General features: G+C 50.3%; 1 protein-coding gene across 1 annotated transcript; it reads left to right on the forward strand.

The window, feature by feature from the left end:
- The first annotated feature begins 15,067 nt into the window (after positions 1-15,067).
- LOC4341877 (uncharacterized) lies at positions 15,068-16,239 on the forward strand. The gene has a single exon (XM_015787256.3). It carries the CDS (start codon positions 15,134-15,136, stop codon positions 15,998-16,000), a length of 867 nt encoding a protein of 288 aa, XP_015642742.1. The 5' UTR covers positions 15,068-15,133; the 3' UTR covers positions 16,001-16,239.
- The last annotated feature ends 3,179 nt before the right edge of the window (positions 16,240-19,418 follow it).

Genomic DNA, 19,418 nt, shown 5'->3' on the forward strand with positions numbered 1-19,418 from the left:
TACAGTTTACAGGACTCATACCGTTTCAACCAAAAGAAAAATAAAGTCAATTGGCAAACATTGAAATGGAATGATGGAATATTTTTTTTATGGAGCGAATGATGGAATATGAGATAATGATATCTATTATATACTTAAAAATCTATTAAAACATTGTACAAACTTTTTTAAGCTGCAACTTGATACTCTTATAAACGTTTCTAAACCGCCATGCATCACTCTAATAAACTAAAAAGAAAAAAAAGAAAAAAAACATTTGACCATTGATTTTTCTTTAAATTGATGGGACCAAAATTTATAATCACAAGATCAAATCTTAATCTAATGAAAAAAAAAGAGAGCGATTCTGACACTAATGAAAAAAAATCACGTCGACTGACTTGGCTCACTGAAAGAAAAAGAAAAGCAAGGCGTCTTCCATCTTATAAAAACTTCTAGCCCGATCGTAATGCAATGCTGGAGTCCATATCAAAATCAACTTTTATATATGTTTATTATACACAAAGTTAATTAAGATCTAAAATATCAAGGAACAAGCGCAATGACCTACACAAACAGAACAAGAAAATTTGGTCTTATCACGCACGCATGAGATGATAATGAAGAGAGTTAGGTCGCCTAATTATATAAAACCATGTACGGTGCTAAAAAGCATTGTACGAAAAGATAGTAAAAATGCCTAATTCTGTGAAAATAAAAAGGAGAAAAGATGGTAGGAACTAATTCATGACCAATTGCACGCAGCTTAAGAAAAATAAAAAAGTGATCAGTTTGGAGTATTGCTAATGTTATGCGTACCATTATTTCACATACGGACTATTACATATGGGCACAAATAATTTGAAGTTGCTTATCCAACTTTTGAATGGTTATGTTCACCGCAATGATTTCATTCATATTATTATATATACAAAATATCTCATTTTACGTTTGTCGAGAGGTGACCCTCTCTAGCGGGAGGCTGTGAGGCCTCCCTTTGAGAGTTCGGTCGGGGGCAGCGGGTGAGATTCAAGGATTTGGTGAGCGAAACTGTGTGTGATCTTGATCTCGGAGGCTCCTCCAAGACGATGAGACAAAAGAGGTTTATACAGGTTCGAGCCACTATAAAGCGTAATACCCTACTCCTGTGTGTATGATTCTTCTGTGCTTAGAAAGTCCCTGAATCCCTGGTATGCAAGCTAGGGTTAGACAAGCTTTGGCTCAGGGATCCTCAGTCCGATCCCCCTTCTCCGCTAGGCATGGTCCTCCTTTTATACTCTAAGGGGATACCACATGTGCTGCGAGTGCTACCTAGGGAGAAGGGAAAATATTCTCTATATTAATTACATGTCTTTTGCCTTAGCCCAGAAGCTATCTGCACGTCGGTTGCTGCGCGGGGCCCATCAAATCATGCATGGCGCCCTTGTCATTCGCCATTTAATGGATGAGGACTTTTGGGTTCTCGTTCACACCAGAAAACGGGAACCCGGGTCAGTTCAGAGTGGTTGGACCAGCTCTGACCGGGATAAGAAGCTGTGAAGCCCCTCATCATTATGATGGGATGGGACGGGACGGAGCACGCCGCTCGCCGCCTGACACACTGACAGGGCGGGGGTACACAGTCGCCGTCTCATCGGTCATTCAACCGGTCACAGACCGGTCAGATGCGCAGCACGCTGCATTAAATGCGGCATGGCGCGGTTGCATAGACCGCTTTAAATGCAGTTAGGTAGGCGTTAGGCGCGCCCACCTAACCCTGTACACGTGAGCTGATACGTGAAGGGGGTCGGGGCAGCTCGACCCCAAGCGAGGGCGGCCTCCTCCCTCTAGCTTGGAGGGGGCAGCCGCCGCGCCACCCCGGGCTCGACCCCCCTCGGGGGGAGCCACGTGGATTTGGGGGCGGCCCAACCCCAAGCTGGGAGGGGGCAGCCGCCGCAACACCCCGGGCTCGACCCTCCTCGGGGAGAGCCACGTGAGTTTGAGGGCGGCCACCTCCCTCTAGCTAGGAGGGGGTAGCCGCCGCGCCACCCCGGGCTCAACCCTCCTCGGGGGGAGCCACGTGGGTTTGGGGGCAGCCCGACCCCAAGCTGGGAAGGGCAGCCGCTGCAACCCCCGGGCTCGACCCTCCTCGGGGAGAGCCACGTGGGTTTGAGGGCGGCCTCCTCCCTCTAGCTGGGAGGGGGTAGCCACCGCTCCACCCCGGGCTTGATCCCCCCTCGCGGGGAGCCACGTGGGTTTGGGGGCGGCCCGACCCCAAGCTGGGAAGGGGCAGCCGCCCCAACACCCTGGGCTCGACCCCCCTCGGGGAGAGCCACGTGGGTTTGAGGGCGGCCTCCTCCCTCTAGCTGGGTGGGGGTAGCCACCGCTCCACCCCGGGCTTGATCCCCCCTCGCAGGGAGCCACGTGGGTTTGAGGGTGGCCTCATCCCTCTAGATGTGATACCCCCGGGCCCATATCACTGACAGTAGCCCCCGGCGTTAGCCCTGACCAAAACCTTCCCCCGGTGGCCAGGGTTGACGCCACTCTCCTAGTCTAACGATGTGGGCCTGGTCTCTTCTCCATTCTTTGCTGGCACTAGGGCCCATGCGTCTTTTTCGCCCCAACTTGAGGGCGACTCACCGTCCCGTACCTTAGGTTGTGAACTTATTTTCTGTATATATTCAGCAAACGTTGTTAGATTCTCTCGGGCCCGCGACTTCATGCTGCGCACCTCGCTTGCCCCTGCCTTTTGTTAACCTCTGTTCATGTTCTACTTCATCTATTCAAACGATTATTTTCGCGTGAGTGTGAGGACTGAACTTTCCATAGCCAGCAATCCTCACCCGCGATCAAGCCAAGCTAGGTGCCATAGCCAGCCGGCGGGGCCAAAGCCAGCTGCTACGGGAGAGCCAGCACAGGGGGCCCCGGGCGTCGACGGCGTCTAGAGCTCGACGCAGGGTTAGGATAGAGCTAGGAATCGTAGCCCCCACAATTTTAGCAAAGAATCATTTGAATGGGTGAAGTGAATACAAACTTTTTGTTACCAAGGGGGGCAAACGAGCATGCGACACGTGGTAATCATGGGACCGCGAGGAAGAGATGGGTGAGAGATAAATATAAGCCATGATAATTTTGCTGATAAGCGCGAATAAAGAAGATATATACTTAAAGAAAGTATTACAAATGCTAAGCTCAAAAAGAGTCCCCGGCCAACGCTGAGCTTTCCTATAGAGGTCTGCTTTGGTCCGGGTATTGTAACACCTCCTTTGTTACCTTTGTTTATCCTTGTTTACACGTCGCGACCTTTCAAACCTTTGGCTCGAAGAGGGCTCCCCACCATGGGTTCCGAACCCTTTAGGGAAGCCTGCGACCACTTAGCAAACAAGGTCAAGCTCCCATGAGCCTGCGCCTCAACGCTACACATTTTGTTCGCTCTTTCCTTTCGGTGGCCTCCTTCCAATCTCTCTTCCTTCTTCATGGACGATTACTTTCGCACGAGTGTGAGAGCCGAAAAATTCTAGAGCCAGCAATCCCCGTCCACAGTTGAGCCGGGCCGGGCACCGTAGCCAGCCGGCGGGTCCAAAGCCAGCCGCTACGGAAGAGCCAGCACAGGGGGTCCCGGGCTTCGACGGCACCCGGAGCTCAACTTAAGGCTAGGATAAGGCTAGAAGACTTAGCCCCCACACTTAGCGAAGAATCATTCATGTAGATGGGAGAGAGGTTGGGCTCTTACCACCGAGGGGCCAAACAAATGCGCAACACGCGAGTGTCGCAGGGCCATGAGAATAGAATGGAGGAAAATTAAATATAAGATTTTAAGCTAATGAATTGAAAAATTGAAAATACTTGAAGCTTGAAAGGACGATCAGTTGAGCTGGGCCGGGCACCGTAGCCAGCCGGCGGGACCAAAGCCAGCCGCTACAGAAGAGCCAGCACAGGGGGTCCCGGGTTTCGACGGCACCTGGAGCTCAAAACTGCAAGAGTCCTCCCAGGAGTGAACCGAGGCGGTAACAGGTTCATGGGCCAACCCTGCGCTTGGCCCCTGAGGGCCATGGGGAAGATGTTCGTCATGACCCGGTCGCCACCCTCCGCCGCCTCTATGATCGCCGTGCAGATCTGGAGGGACTCGGAGGGGTCGGCGCCATCGTCGTACTTCTTGGTGAGGCAGGGCTGGAGCTTTGGGGGCCCTCGGACATTCCGAAGACTCGCCACAAAGACCTGGTAGCCAAGCTTACCTGGTGGGGATGTGGGGGGTCTTGCCCCTTGCCTGGGGTGGCGCGACACTCCTGAGGATGCTGCGCCTTCCCCCGTAGCGGCGACGCGACACTCACCACACCGGCGCTCGAAAGAACCTCAAAAATCACGAACGCGCCCCCTACCTGGCACGCCAGCTGTTGAGGGGTGACCCTCTAGCTGGGCCGCACCGCCGTGCACGCCGACCGCGCCGTCCACTGCCTTCCCCGCACCGCCGTGCGCCATGCCATGCTGCGCCTCCTCGGCCGCCTCCATGGCCGGGCGGCACTTGTCTTCTCCATCTCGGCCATCGCCAGCGCGCCTGCTCCGTGTGCTGCGCCTCCTCCAGCCACCGCCCATCCCCGTCGTCCCCGCTTGTCAGCTTGTGGATGAGAGAGAGAGAGAGGAGAAGAGGAAGAGGGAAGATGACAGGTGGACCCCATCATTTTTTTAATAAGAAAATGCTGACTGGATTGCCACACGTACGCCACGTAGGCAAAACCGCTCTGGATTGGGTCGAGGGGGGTAATTTGTCCGGTATTGAAAGTTAAGGGTGAACGATGTCTGATTTTCGGATTTAGGGGGATAATTCAGACGACCGCGATAGTTCAGGGGGGTAATTCATACTTTTTCCTAATTCTTATTGTCCAGGTGTTTGTAACTTTGTATTGTCCTCACTCTTGCTAACAATTTATCTTAAAAAAAGGCATCGAGTGCTAGCTCTCTAATATCAGGTTCAACCTATGTGGACATGGAATGCCCTGGTTTTCAACTTGAGAGCGGTGCATCTATACAACCAGGCGACTTTATCCCCAGTGTCTCCAGGCCAAATGGGGCTAGGCAATACATGGCACTCAAAGTATTCAAGGTCTGCTTAATTAATTGAAGGCAAATACAATTGTCAAAGTAATCTCTCGAAGTATTAATTTTTTTTAATATCTCTTTTGGTTAACAGGATAGTGCTTCAGGGGATTGGTTGGTGTACTACGGGTTCAATAGTGACCCTGAACTAATTGGTCGTCTCCCCAAATCAATCTTCTCAGGCCTGGCTTACAAGGCTATAGCCTTATGGTTCAGTGGCATGGCGATTAATAATGCAACGTTTCAGCCGACACCCGCTCTGCCTCCGGTGGGCAGCGGATACATGGCAGGTCATGGCAGCAACATGGCAGCATCCATGAGCAACATTCAACTCATCGACGAGCAGGGGCAAGCGTTGTCAACGGCGAGACATTTTATAGGTTTCTCATCCAACCCGAAGCTCTACTCTTACACGGCGATTGTTGACGACCAGTTTTTCTATGGTGGTCCCGGAAGGACAACAAGCTCGGATGCCACATCGAGCACTACTGCCATCTACTCCTTACTAGCGTTGTTTATTTCGTTGCTTTTGTAAGTTATGGAATTGGAGTAACATTGATTTTGATCACTGCTATCTAGTATATATATTTTTTTCATGTCATGTATATTTCTCCCTCCTTCCCTAAATGTTTGACACCATTGACTTTTTTAAACATGTTTGACCGTTCGTTTTATTCAAAAACTTTTGTGATATGTGTAAAACTATATATATACATAAAAGTATATTTAACAATAAATCAAATGATAGAAAAAGAATTAACAATTACTTAAATTTTTTGAATAAGACGAACGGTCAAACATTTTTAAAAAAGTCAACGGCGTCAAACATTTTGGGATGGAGGTAGTAATTGATTTGTAATGTACATACAATATATTTATTTATAATATGCAGATTTACTTTATAAATATACAGAGAAAATCCATTTTACTCCGTCAAATTGTTTCATTGATCATTTGACCCACTAAACTATTTTTTTCTCATTTTACCCCTTTACACATTAAAAAATGGTTCGTACTCCCTAACAACATTTCTTTTTCTTTTCTCTTTTTTAGGCATAGATGACATCATTATCAAAGTTCAAAAATACATATTGAAACTTTTCATGACCATTTGCTTGAACTTTAAAATCTTCGACGGTCTCGCCATCCTTGAACTCAATCGCCTCGTACTCCTTCAAGAGAGTCTGCGCCTTCACCTTGCGCACACGTTCGACACCGACATGCAGCGTCTTCACTGTGTCCCAAGCCTCCTAGGCAGTAGCTTTGATGGCGAGTGTGCCGAGCAGCTTGGCAGGAACGACACGGAGGATTGCCTCCAGCACTGTGCGATCCTCCTGAAAGTTAGCATCGCCATGCTCAACTGCATCCCACAGTCCGCGCGCTTGAAGCATGACCTTCATCATCAGCGCTCAATCATCATAGTTCGTCTTCGTCAACATGAGGTAGTTGGCCGGGCCGCCCACCTCCTTCACCACCCGCCAAAATGACACAAGCTCTTGGTCACGATGGCAACCACGGCGGGGGAGGAGGCGAGCGTGATTGCTGACGCGGACACGGTGGCGGCGTCGGCATGGACATGGCTCTGATACGAAATGTTACCAGGCTTCATAAAATCGCTATAAAAGATTGAGAATCAAACTCAACGTGAGAGGTGGAGCTGAAGAACACGAACACATGAGTTTGTGCTGCGAATTGTTGCGGCAACTTTTCTGTATTTCTTCTCTAAAATATAAAGAAAGACACAACCGGGTTTTATGCCATGGTCCTCCACAATGTACGCCATGATTGGTTAGCAATGTGTGCTATCCCACACATCCCCACACATCCCACTCGCGACACACACAACTCCACGACACGCACGATCGCACACCACGCAGGGAGGCATCGGCTCCACAAAACAGGAAAAGAGGAATGTTAGCAAGTGTGCTATCCCACACATCCCACTCGTGACACACAACTCCAGGACACGCACAATCGCAAAGCACGCAGGGAGGCGTCGGCTCCACAAAACGGGAAAAGAGGAACAAACTAACTGAAAAAACACAATGTACGCCATGATTGGTTAGCAATGTGTGCTATCCCACACATCCCACTCGCGACACACACAACTCCACGACGCGCACGATCGCACACCACGCAGGGAGGTGTCGGCTCCACAAAGCGGGAAAAGAGGAACGTTAGCAATGTGTGCTATCCCACACATCCCACTCGCGACACGCACAACTCCACGACGCGCACAATCGAACACCACGCAGGGAGCGTCGGCTCCACAAAACGGGAAAATAGGAACAAACTAACTGAAAAAACAGAAAGCGAAAAACGCTAGACACGCTATAGTATTGACAGTCAGGGAAAACAAAATAGCAGGATTAACTATGAATTCCAACAGTACTTAGCGAGCTTGTACCCCATCCAGATCGAGATAGTAAATACGAGGAAAACCACCGCAACACCCAACCCCAGTAGTGCAAAACCGACAAGAAGACACATGATGGTGGTGGGGAGCTGATCAAAGATGGTGGAGCGCACAGCTCGGTTATTGCTAGCGGTGAGGGAATGAAGGTCTACGGAGGAGAAAGGGATAGACGATCGGAGAGGTTGGAGGAGGAGGAAGAGGGGGAGGCGCACTGGAGTACTGCATCGCCATTACTCTCTTTCTGAGCTTAGTTGGTTTTAGTTGGTTTTTGTTTCACTATGAAGCTAGCTTGGGGTTTTTGCCGCGATTGTGTGCTACTGCTGCCCAGCACTACCCCCTGATATGTAGACCATCTTCAAAATGGGCCTTGCACTCTTGGGCTCGTTTCACGGTGGACCAATGCAAGCTGGGTGGGTCCATCAGCCTGACAAAGAAATGGACACTTCGTTCCAGGGACGGATCCACTATATATTTACTGGAGTCATATGACACGACTAAATATGATTGGAACTAATAAATCACTCTTAGAAATAGACATGTGCACCATGGTATGTGAAGAGTGACCCTAATGATATTTGCACTAATATAATTTGAAGACATATAAATAGTGGGGGCCTTGGCCCTCTGTGTTTCCCTATTTTTCTCCATTCCACCTATCCGTACCACTGAGTTGAGATTAGAGAATTGGGTTCCAATGTCGGTTCACCTATAACCGTCATCACCATCCAATAGGACGCTACCACGTGCAAGGGGGGAATTAAGCCGGGGGCGAAGTCTGGTTCGGCCAAACCATTCCCACCGCCTCTGACCACCAACTTAGGTCGGTTGGTTTGGTCCAACTTTAGGTCGGTTTTGATTGTCATGTGAACCCTCCAATCTTTGTACTCGCTTGCGATTGGTTGAAGGTTCATTTTGTCGCATGGCGGGTGTATTTTCATCCATAAATGACCTATAAACATATATTTACCAAATTTAATGGAAAATGTTAGTAGTAAACACCTACCACTAAGTTTTGATATTATATTTGATATCTTTTATGCAAGATTTGACGGTTAAAGTTTGTACTTAACGACCGTCAACACCAGGTTATCCATTTACAACATTGGCTAATTCTGGTAATGATTCCCCCATCCACAACAACTTTTCACAAAGCACATGCAAACAAATCTATGAGGTAAAGCCCATGACTAGAGGCACGACTGTTCGAACAGTGAGTTAACCTCTCCAGATGGGTACACTTTAACCACACAACATGAACTTCCTCCACTGACAATCTAGTAAGCTTCTAACAACCCAAGCTCTCAAGCTAACTGATTACTTCATGAACAATCCACATATGGGTTTTTAGATCCATTTCAACTTTTGTGTCAAAATTTAGCGTGCAGCGCCACCCCTTGCATCTCCTCAAGTTCTTTAGTAGCCACTGTTTCATCCAAAAGGACCCAGTTAACATGTAAGCACAGGGTGCTTCTCTGCAATCTGTTCATTAACAGTGAAAAATGAAATATCGTGACATGACATGAAGGTCAGAAGCTGGGAAATAAGGCCTTGTTTAGTTCCCACAATTTTTTTTTCCCAAAAACATCACATCGAATCTTTGGACACATGCATAGAGCATTGAATATAGATTAAAAAACTAATTGCACAGGCATGGAAATCGCGAGACGAATCTTTTGAGCCTAATTAGTCCATGATTAGCTATAAGTGCTATAGTAACCCACATGTGCTAATGACGGATTAATTAGGCTTCATAAATTCGTCTCGCAGTTTTCAGGCGAGTTATGAAATTAGTTTTTTCATTCGTGTCCAAAAACCCATTCTAATATCCGGTCAAACATCCAATGTGACACCCAAAATTTTTTTTTCGCGAACTAAACACACCCTAAAGAAGAAACAGTAGAAAGTAAAACCGTGAGAGAGAAACCAAATTCAGCAGATGTGAAACTACAGTGAAAGAGCACGGAAGCCACAAAAATTATCAAAGGAACAGACCTTTGTACAAGAAACCACCCTTCACATTTTTTCCTTTAAGAATCGGCAAAAGCATTGCCGCTTATGTATGGACGGAGAAGAGGTTTACAGAAAAGGAACGCGAGGGTTTTTGAGGAGCGGACAAGATCAAGGTATGGCATGAAGCATGCAGGGCTATTCAAGGTGCAAAATAGCAAGAGTGTTTGTTTCCAGTGTGTGCACGTACGATTTGGTTTTAGCACCAGGCCTCAACTGTTTTCTGTCGACATCACAAATTTGTATTTGAACTATGTCTCTCTTCCAAATCTTAATAAAATTGGTTGGCTATTCTTCAATCAACCCGGCCAAAAAAAAGAAAAGAAAAAAAAAGAGGTTTATAGAGCCTAAATATTTACAGGGGATGGCAAAAGACCCCATAAAATTGAACTATGTAACGTGAGCTGATTGATTGGTTGGGTTGGGTTTGCTGCTCCATGTATACCATATCCTGACGAATTGGCTAAGATGGTCTGTTGCAGTAATCTTGTAAAGGTGGATGTCCCTGAACTGCCATAGAAACCACCCTCGCACGGCGACGAATAAACATGACATTTGAAGAAACAAGATGCGGACAGCGGGACTATGTAGCGCCCGTTCCGTCGTGGCGCCTAGCGGGAAAATTATCTCTTAAAAACCCTAATTGTGAAATTTGTTTCTTTGCTTGTTGTCTAGTGTCCGTGTCATCTCAAGATCTCAATCCCCGATCTATCGTCGAGTTCAAATCCGAATCCAAATCCTTCCAAATCAAATTCCTCCGCAAAAGTCTATTTTGCCTCCCCCGGGGGTCGATGGGCCGATTTCCTCCCGGCCCATCTCCCCCTCTCCCCTCTCCCCCGGCGCGCTCCCGCTCTCTCTCCCTCTCTCTCGCTCTCTCTCGCCCCCTCCCCTTCCCGGCGCGCTCCCTCTCCCCTCTCCCTCAGCTCCGCTCCGCTCCGCCCGCGCGCCGCGCGCGCGTGCGCGGGAGCCGCGCCGAGCGCTCCTCCTCCTCCACTCTGTCCGCGCGCGTGCGCGTGAGTCACCGCGCCGAGCGCCTCCTCCCCTCGCTTTCCTTCTCCTCTCCCTGGCGAGCTCCCCGCTCGCAAAGCCGGCCCCCGCGCGCTGTTGTTCGCGCGCGCGCCCGCGTGGTCCTCGCCCGCACCGCGTGGTCGCCGCCCGGCCCCGCTGCCCTGCCGCGCCTGCAGCCGCTCGGCCCCGCAGCCAGCGCGTGTGCCGAGCCGCGCCGCTCCATCCGCCGCGCCCTCCCGTTGCGAGCCGCGCGTGCGTGCCGAGTGGCCGACCGCCTGGTCGCCGCCGTCGTCAGCGCCTGCCGCGCCTGTCGCTCGTGTCGTCGCGCCGCTCCAAACCGCCCCGCCGTCATTGCCGTCGTCACCGCCCGGCCCCCGCCACTCCGCGCGCAAGCCGCCAAGGGACGGAGGCAGCGCCCCTCCTCCCTCTGCCGCGTCGCCCCCGCTCCCCTCCTCCTTTTTCCCGAATCGGCAAAAGGGCAAGCCCCTTTCTCCCCCTCCTTTTTCCCCTTTTTCCCCCGCCGGCGTCATCCTCCCTGTCGCCGCTTTGGCCGCGACCGCCGAGCGCCAGCTCGCGCCTTGACCACCCTAAGTCGGTTCCCAAACCGACATTGCCGCCCCCTTTAAACCCCAGCTCCTTCCCCTCCAATCTCCCTCGTTTTCGCCTCCTCACCATAGCTGCCGCCCCCGTGCTCTGTTCACCGTCGCCGTTCGTTGTTGCGCGTGTCGAAGGAGTCGGCACGAGCAAGGACGCGGAAGGGGACTTCGGCCGCACCCTCTCCTTCCTCTTCCCCGGCCCGAAGCCGGAGAGATTACTCCCGCGCCGTCGGCCTCTCGTCACAGCGCCCCTCCTCATCTCGGTGATGCCTCCCTCCGTTCTTCCTCCTCGCTCCATCTCCTCCCCCTAGCTTTCGGTAGTAGCTCGAGTAGACTCCCCGTAGTTAGCCGGCGCCGCCCCGACCGTTGCCGTCGCTCGCCGTGTGCTCGCCGCCGTCGCCGCTCGAGCTCCGTAGCACCCACACGTCGCCAGCCTCGCTCGGCGTAGCTCCGTCCAATCCGACGCTAGCATCGAGTTCCCGAAACCGCGTAGATGCTCTCACCGCCGGGAATCGGTCCCTCGTGACCTCGTCGGCGTTTCCCTCTTCCCTCCCCGCCGGTTGTCGCCGCCGCGATTCGCCGCCGTTGAACTCCCTCTGGCGAATCCGAGCCGTTGGCTCGTCTCCCCTCATCACGAACAACCGCCCGGTGTGCTAGCTTTTGCCCGTATCGCCGTGGTTCGCTCCGCCGCTCGCCGCCGCCCGCCCGCCGTCCATTCGCGGCCGGGTCGTCGTCTACCTCCCGCCGGCCCGCGTGGCAGCCACGTAGGCGCCACGTCGGCGCCAGCTCAGCCTAGACCGGGTCGAGCCGACCCCGGTCAGTCCCTCCCCGTGCGCGCGTTCCACCGCGAGCCGTGAGGCTGCGCGTGGGCCCGCTGCATCCGCGTCCACCGCGAACCGCGCGCGTGCACCGCGTCCCTCCCCCGCCCGCGCGCATGAGCCACGTACTCCCTCCGCACGGTGAGCCGAGCCGCTGACAAGCGGGTCCCACCCGGGACCGCGCATGGTGAGCCCGGTCCACCGGCTCTCTCTCTCCTCCCTCCCGCGTGCGCGCGTCTTGGGCCGCTCTGGGCCACCTTCTTGGGCCGGCCGGCCCGTTAAGCTCGGCCGAGCCGCCCTTTCTCTCGGGCCGCGCCCTAGCCGCCCGAGGGAAGTCTATATTCCCTCCCTCTCCCCTTTTCTTTTCTTTTCTTTTCCAAAAAAAAGGATTTAATTAAATCCTTTTCCTTTAGACCAAAAATCCAATAATCTTAGAAATTCAATATCTTTCCAACCGTAAATCCGTTTGACTCCGTTCAAATTCCAAAATTTCTCAAATCTCGAGATCTATCTAATGGCACGCTTAGAGGTCATTAATAGGGCTTTATTTTCGCCGTTTGTTGAGTTGTCCCGTTTTGCGTGTAGTTTCGGAGCCCGAAGACCCGCAGTGCGAGGATTTCGAGGATCAAGCTCCAGATCTCGAGCAAGGCAAGCCACCTTTGAACATTTTGAGCCTATATTTGAAATCTAATTATATTGCTTGCAAAATATTATGCATTGATAGGATTGCACTTAATCTGTTGTTCCGTCTGCAAGGCAGATTGGCAGACCTACCTAACTTGTTGCATTTGATCCTTCCATTGTTAATTGCTATACCATGTCCCCTTGTAACCATCCAGCTACGCCTCGATATTCGTGCACCCTGTGCCAGTATCGACGGTCGCCTTCAAACTTAAAATCTGAGTAACAACTTGGGTAAAACTGGAGTTTTACAAAAGACTTGGAAAACCCGACACCTGGGTCGGTGCTTGCAAACTAAATGAATTTCCAAAACCGCGGACCGGGGAACGTACCGGGTGTACGGTTTCCCGCTCTCGCACTTAAGGACCAATTCCTTGGAATTTCATCCAAACATAAGACAAGTACGACCACATGGGTCGAATGGGACACCCCTGGCTGAGTAACTAGCTTATCAGGGGAGCCTTGATGCCGAGAGACATGTGGATTCGCCGGGGTGGTGTCGGGGAGGACCCCTGGGCTTCCTGGCACAGTATGGTCTGGGACCTAACCTGTTGTTGGTCTGGGACCCCTCTCGTCGGCATATGGTAAACCTGTGTCGGCTTTGGAAATGCCTTGTCATGAAAGCTTGGAGGTCTCCCGACGTGGCTGATCCCCACGGGCTGGGTGATCCGGGTTAGTAATGTCGTGTGGGTAAAGTGTACCCCCTCTGCAGAGGTTAACAAACTGTTCGAACAGCCGTGCCCACGGTCATGGACGGATGTGAGGTGATTCCTAGCGTAGTTTGGTTTGACTACTGCTTGTGAAATTGCTGTGTGAAAAGGGGTTCGGTGTTTGAAAAATCTGTAGCTGATGGGATCAGCTAGGCCCGGGTGGCCGTTTGAAAAGTTGTTGGCCCGGGTGGCCGTTTGAAAAGTTGTTGGCCCGGGTGGCCGTTGAAAAAGCTGTTGGCCAGGTGCCAACCTTGTTTAAATTCTAAAGACTGATACATTGCACATACTCCGACCGGACGAGACGCACTGTCTCATCCGTGTCGTTTGAGAAGCACTCACTTAGTTGTTTCAGAAAAGAGTTCAAATAAAATTAATTGCAAAAACACCAGCCTTTCCTTGAAGCCTGCATTAAACACTTACTTCCCATGGCTTGCTGAGTACTCCCGTACTCACCCTTGCTCTATATAAATAATCCCCCCCAGTTGCTGAAGAAGATGAAGCGGATCCTGCTGATGAGGAGTTCTTCCAGGAGCATGCCGGCTACGATGAGTTTTAGGGTTTCAGCCTAGTTCCCAAGTCGCGCCTGTGTTGATTGGTCCAAGTCCTGGCTTCCGCTTTCCTTTTGTAATGCAGTTGTGAGCTCGGGATCTGTCCGCAGCCCAACATGACTGTACATCTACTCTATAATAAAGAGACCTCTGTTGCTGTGATATTCTGTCTCCCTGTGATACCAGCACTGTTTCCTGGGACTGGTATCGATTAACAGGTTAATTTGGAGCGTCACGGGCTAGTTCCGGTCGGGACTAGTTCGGGGCGTGACAGACTACAATGCTAGTATTACCTCACAACAAGCCCAATGATTCCATGGAATCAACCTCGATCAGGCTATATGATGAATAGTCGATGCGAATGTGAGACACAGACTTTCACTTTCTACACACAATGGCTCTGCAACCTCCTCCTCCACCTCCACTTCCACCTCCGGCGGTGGCACTCATCATTGCCGCCGGCGGCATCTACACTCATGCATCTGTCGACTCCAACACCAACCCAAAGGCCAACGGCAGCAAGATGAGTGTGGAATCGCTGTTGTATATGGTGGCGACGATCGCCGTTGCCGCACTGCTCCTCGTCGGCGTCAGAAGCGTAATCCATTGGTGCATCAGCTAACTGAAGAAGAAGAAGCAGAGTGTCAGCAAGCAGCCGACAACGATGGAGACGGCGACGGCCCCGCCGTCTGGGCCCCACTTCACCGGCCCCATATACACCGTCAACGTCTTCAACTACGGCGGCGTCGGCGGCTACAGTGACGTCGGCAGCTACGGCTACGGCGACGGCGACGGCAATGGCGACGGCTACAGCTACAGTGACGGCGACGGCGACGGCGAGTGCCAGGCTCCCCAAGCGGCCTGGAATTACTTTATGAGCTCATAATTGCTGGAAATAAACTCGCCATGGTATGTTCATGGCGTGAGTGAGCCTGTGCGTGTGTGTGTGTGTGTGTCTGTGTTGTGTAGTGTGCGTTGTGTGCGTCTTGTTAGGTCGATCGAGTCATGATCGCGAGTGCAGGGGTGCTGCAGAGCGCTCGGTCGGAGTTTGTTAGAGGAGTGGTGTGCGTGGCGCATGGTTCGGGAAGGAAGCCGCGTCGTCTGGGCGAGCGTGTGGCTCACGGCGACATCAAGCGGGTCCTGTGGAACGTGGCGTAATGGCCGGCATGGAGGCTAGCTCCTGGTGTGTCCCCGGACTATAAGAAGCCTCTATACTCCTTCATTTGTTATTTTGTTTGTGTTCATGAGTGTGAGAGTGTTCCTAGGCTAAGCCAACATTTGGTATCAGAGCCTGGAGATGAAGATCGGAGATGGCTCGACCTCCGATGCCTCCGTGGAGCGCGTCGTGCCCAATTCCAGCGTCATGGAGCTGCTGCTGCTAACCAGGGCCAACTACCATCAGTGGGCCTTGGTTATGCGGGTGAGCTTGGAGGCGCTGGAGTTGTGGGACGCGGTGGAAGCGGTCACCAAGGATAGGCGGGCGTTGGCCACCATCTTGCACGCGGTACCACCGAAGATGAAGGTCGGGCTCGCCGTGAAGACGTCGGCGAAGGAAGCGTGGGACTCGGTGAAGAAGATGCGAGCCGGCGACGACCGCGTGAAGTCAGCGAGTGTGCAACGCTTCATGAAGGAGTTTGAGAACATGATGTTCCGCGACGGGGAGACCGTCGGCGACTTTGCGATGCGCATCAACGGGCCCACCGCGAGCCTGCGTGACCTTGGGGAGGAGATAGAAGACAGCCACGTGGTGAAGAAGGTCCTGCGCGTGGTCCCGAAGAGGTTGAAGCAAGTCACGGTGGCAATTGAGATGCTCGAGGACATGGATGATATGTCCGTTGAGGAGCTCGTCGGGCGGCTGCAAGTGGCGGTGGACGCCGACGTTGAAGATCAAACGGAGGTCCATGGCGGGCAGCTACTTCTCGCTGAGGAGCAGTGGGAGGCTAGCAGGCGTCAACGCGGCAGCAAGCAGCACACAGGCAGTGGGGTGCGCCATGACAATGGCAAGAAAGGCGACGACCATGGTGGAGACTGCGAGGATGACGATGACGACGGCAGCAGCACGAGCTCAGGGCTGGATCGACAGGATCCCGTCGAATGTGCTCCACTTGATAGGATCCCGTCGAATGCGCTCCATTCGATTGCCTGGCTTGTCAAACTAAGCTAGTTCAACAGGTCCCTATTTTTGCAAATAAATCCGGATACCAACTTTTGTTTTTGTGACTTTTTATTAAAATAATAATATTTCTAAGAAAATGCCAGCGCACACCACGAGTGTGTTTGGGTCTACATGCATGTAGTAGAGTACGCGGACATCTGATGTTTGATAAAAGATGTCCCTCCTTTTTGTGGCTTTCTCTGTTTTTTTCACTGGAACAAATAAGATGTCCCTCCTTTTTTTAATCACTTTCAACTACGTGGTACGACACATTGAAGGTCCAGTGTAGTGCCTCTTTAAAACCCACCTATCAGGCCTCTTGAAGCCTATCAGCCCCCTTGAAGTATAGATGGCCAAATGGGCCACCTGGTCCAGCCATGACCGGGCCTAGCCACGGCCCGACCAATACATCGGGCCAGGCCATGCCTACCCACAGGTTGCACCCTCAGCCCAATAAGACTCGGGCCGTGCTAGGCGGGCCCGAAGGCATGATAGCCCATCGTGCTTCTCTATTAAATAAGTATATTTTTTCTCACTTATCTCTTTGGGCTATCTTATATGGCTAGAATAAGTCTATTTGTCCTCCCTCTTCTCTTTTGGGTTGTATCTTATATGGCTGGAATAAGTCTATTTTGTATACCTCTTGTCTTTGGGTTGTACCTCAAATGGCTAAATTAAGTCTACGATGGATCCCTCAACTATTTTTCTTTGGTCGTGCTGGCCCACCGTGCCGAGGAAGCAGCCTAGGCACGGCCTTGCTGTCAGGTCGGGCCGGCACGAGCACATCCCAGTTGGGCCGTGTTGTGCTTGGGCAGGCCAAATTGTTGTGCCTTGGGCTAGGTCGTTGGGCCTCGGGCCATATGACCATCTATACCTTGAAGCGTGAGTCGCCTTCCATATTTCATTCAAAATGATTTCCATATTTCCCATATTTTTCTTCCAAAAGAACACATTCCATATGTATCAAACACGGCAACCTATATATTATTACATAAGCCACGCGGCGACCTATTGCATTTGCTACATATCGCTACAAATCCTATTGCTAACTATTGAGATCGACGAGATGGCGACAATCCCCGGCCTCCTTCTGATCTGCTTGCTGATGATTCTTCCTGTGCTTTCGACGAACCGATCGGTAAGCAATACATTGCTGGTGCATCGTCATTGCGTAGTGGATTTAGGTGTATGCTATAGCCATGAGCGCATTCTGATGCAAATTCGTTCGAAAAAAAGGATTATTTTTCAACATACGTTTTTTGTTTCGTTTTCGAAACAAGTCATGTAACCTTGGGATTAATGGTTCATCAGGAGAGGGGTGGTGCAGAGCTTGTTCACAGATCAAACTGGGTGCAGCCATTGAACCGTGCTGCTGTTGACAGCGAGGCTGTTCACGTGAGTTTTCTTTTCAAAGCTTACTACTGTTGAATTTTCCACGGAGCAAGACCAAAGTTTATTTAGAAACAGTTTTTTTTTGACGTGATATTTAGAAACAGTTTTGCATTTGGTATATAACTCTTGTTTCTTATTTGTAAGTACGTTATTTCTGTAAGTACGTACTCCCTCCGTCTGACCGTCTGACTCAGAAGTTGGTTTTTTATGAGACGGAGGAAGTAGTATATAATTTCTTATACACTTAGTTTATATTGATCATTAATACTTTCTCCGTTTCACAATGTAATTCATTTTAGCATTTCCTACATTTATATTGATGTTAATGAATCTAGATAGATATATGAGCAATTTTACGGTCCTTGAGGAGATATCATAAGGTACCACTTTTTCTATTATAAATTTAGTACTTACCTAAGTACTATGAGGTACCCTCCTCAAAGACCGTAAAATTGCTCTAGATATATATGTCTAGATTCATTAACATCAATATGAATGTGGAAAATACTAGAATGGCTTACATTATAAAATGGAGGGAGTATATGCCAATATAATCCCAATACCACAATAAACATAGTGCTTTCCTTTTTTTCTTATTCTATTAGTATGGTAATTTCTTATACTCACCGTAAAGTGGTTTATTTACGAATCAATCATTTTTCACCTACTATAAATTTATGAAATACTTATTTATCTATCTGCCCCATGTTTTTTTTTCAGATGGTAGGGTATATAACACAACCAAAAGAAGATGGCTACTATGGATTTATAGTAACGATGGATGTTTATGGCTTCAATTTAAGCCCCGGCCAATTGAACAGTTATGCCGGAGTTTGGGTAAAAACTGATAATAATAATGATGATGGCAAAGAGCGTTGGAATTAATAGATGGGCTAAGGCCCATTCGAAGATTAATTCTTTAGAAAATCATAAAAGCCCACCTCATGGGATGGCATGCATATGGAGTTTAGTACCACATTGTTTATTCTAGGAGAGGGGGACCTCCTTAAAAGGGAGGAGGCTCTTCTAGCCACTTGAAGCATGTGTGGTGGAGAGAAGAGGGGGAACACTCGCTCGCCTGGCCTGGCAGGCGGCGTGCGTGCACGACGTACGTGTTGAATGGTCCGTAAAATTGGCTCCTCACCCTTACACAGATGCAGCCTCATTTTGCAGTTTTGTTTTGCTGCAGGAAAATTCGGATTTGTTTTGTTTTGGAAACATTCCGAAAAATCGTCCGGGTAAATTACGGGCGACTTATCCGGTTCGGTTACGCGGAGTGGAGATCGTGCGGGCGCCCTGATCAAGCGACCTATCTCTATATAAACCGAGCCGCCACCTTCACGCAAAATACACGAAATCAATCTAGGGTTTGCCTCCTCCTCTGTGTTGCGCCGTCGCTCGTGGACTACTCCATCCCACTCGCTAGCGTGCACCGGTGATCGGGAGAGCAGGTCTCCGGAACCTCTGCCTTCGACGTCCTGCACAGGGAGAAGGCGGCAATAAGGTTTTTGGGAAGCGCTTCGCGCGACTGCTCCCTGTTCGTCCGCGACGGCTCGCCTTCCTCTCCGCTCGCGTGCTGCGCGCCTTCGTCGATGCTCACAACCGCGAGTAGTTCCTGCCGAGCAACCGGTCTTTCCGCCACCTCGATACGTGTTCGACATGTTGCGCATATTTGATCTGTTCATATTTTACTGCTTAGTTTACATGTCTAATAATGCGTTAATACTAGTATATATATATATATGTAATATCATAATTTATTTATGGAATATATTAAATTATTATATGCCTATATTCTCAACAAAGAGTCCAGTTTCGACGGCATTCAGATTGGTTGGCGTGTAGGTCACTTGTTTAATTCATCCCTGCAGTTTTTTTCTCTTAACGACCATGCCATGATGTGAATTAATCCCCAGTTGATCGTCTTAATATCGTGTAGGTTCTACCAGGCGATGAACGCCCTGTGTTTTACCTCGCTCGTACGGTGGGTGAATCCCTTACACTTCAACTATACAAAGTTTTTTACTCAAAAAAC

This window comes from Oryza sativa, chromosome 6, assembly GCF_034140825.1.
Source record: "Oryza sativa Japonica Group chromosome 6, ASM3414082v1".
Lineage (NCBI taxonomy): Eukaryota > Viridiplantae > Streptophyta > Magnoliopsida > Poales > Poaceae > Oryza > Oryza sativa.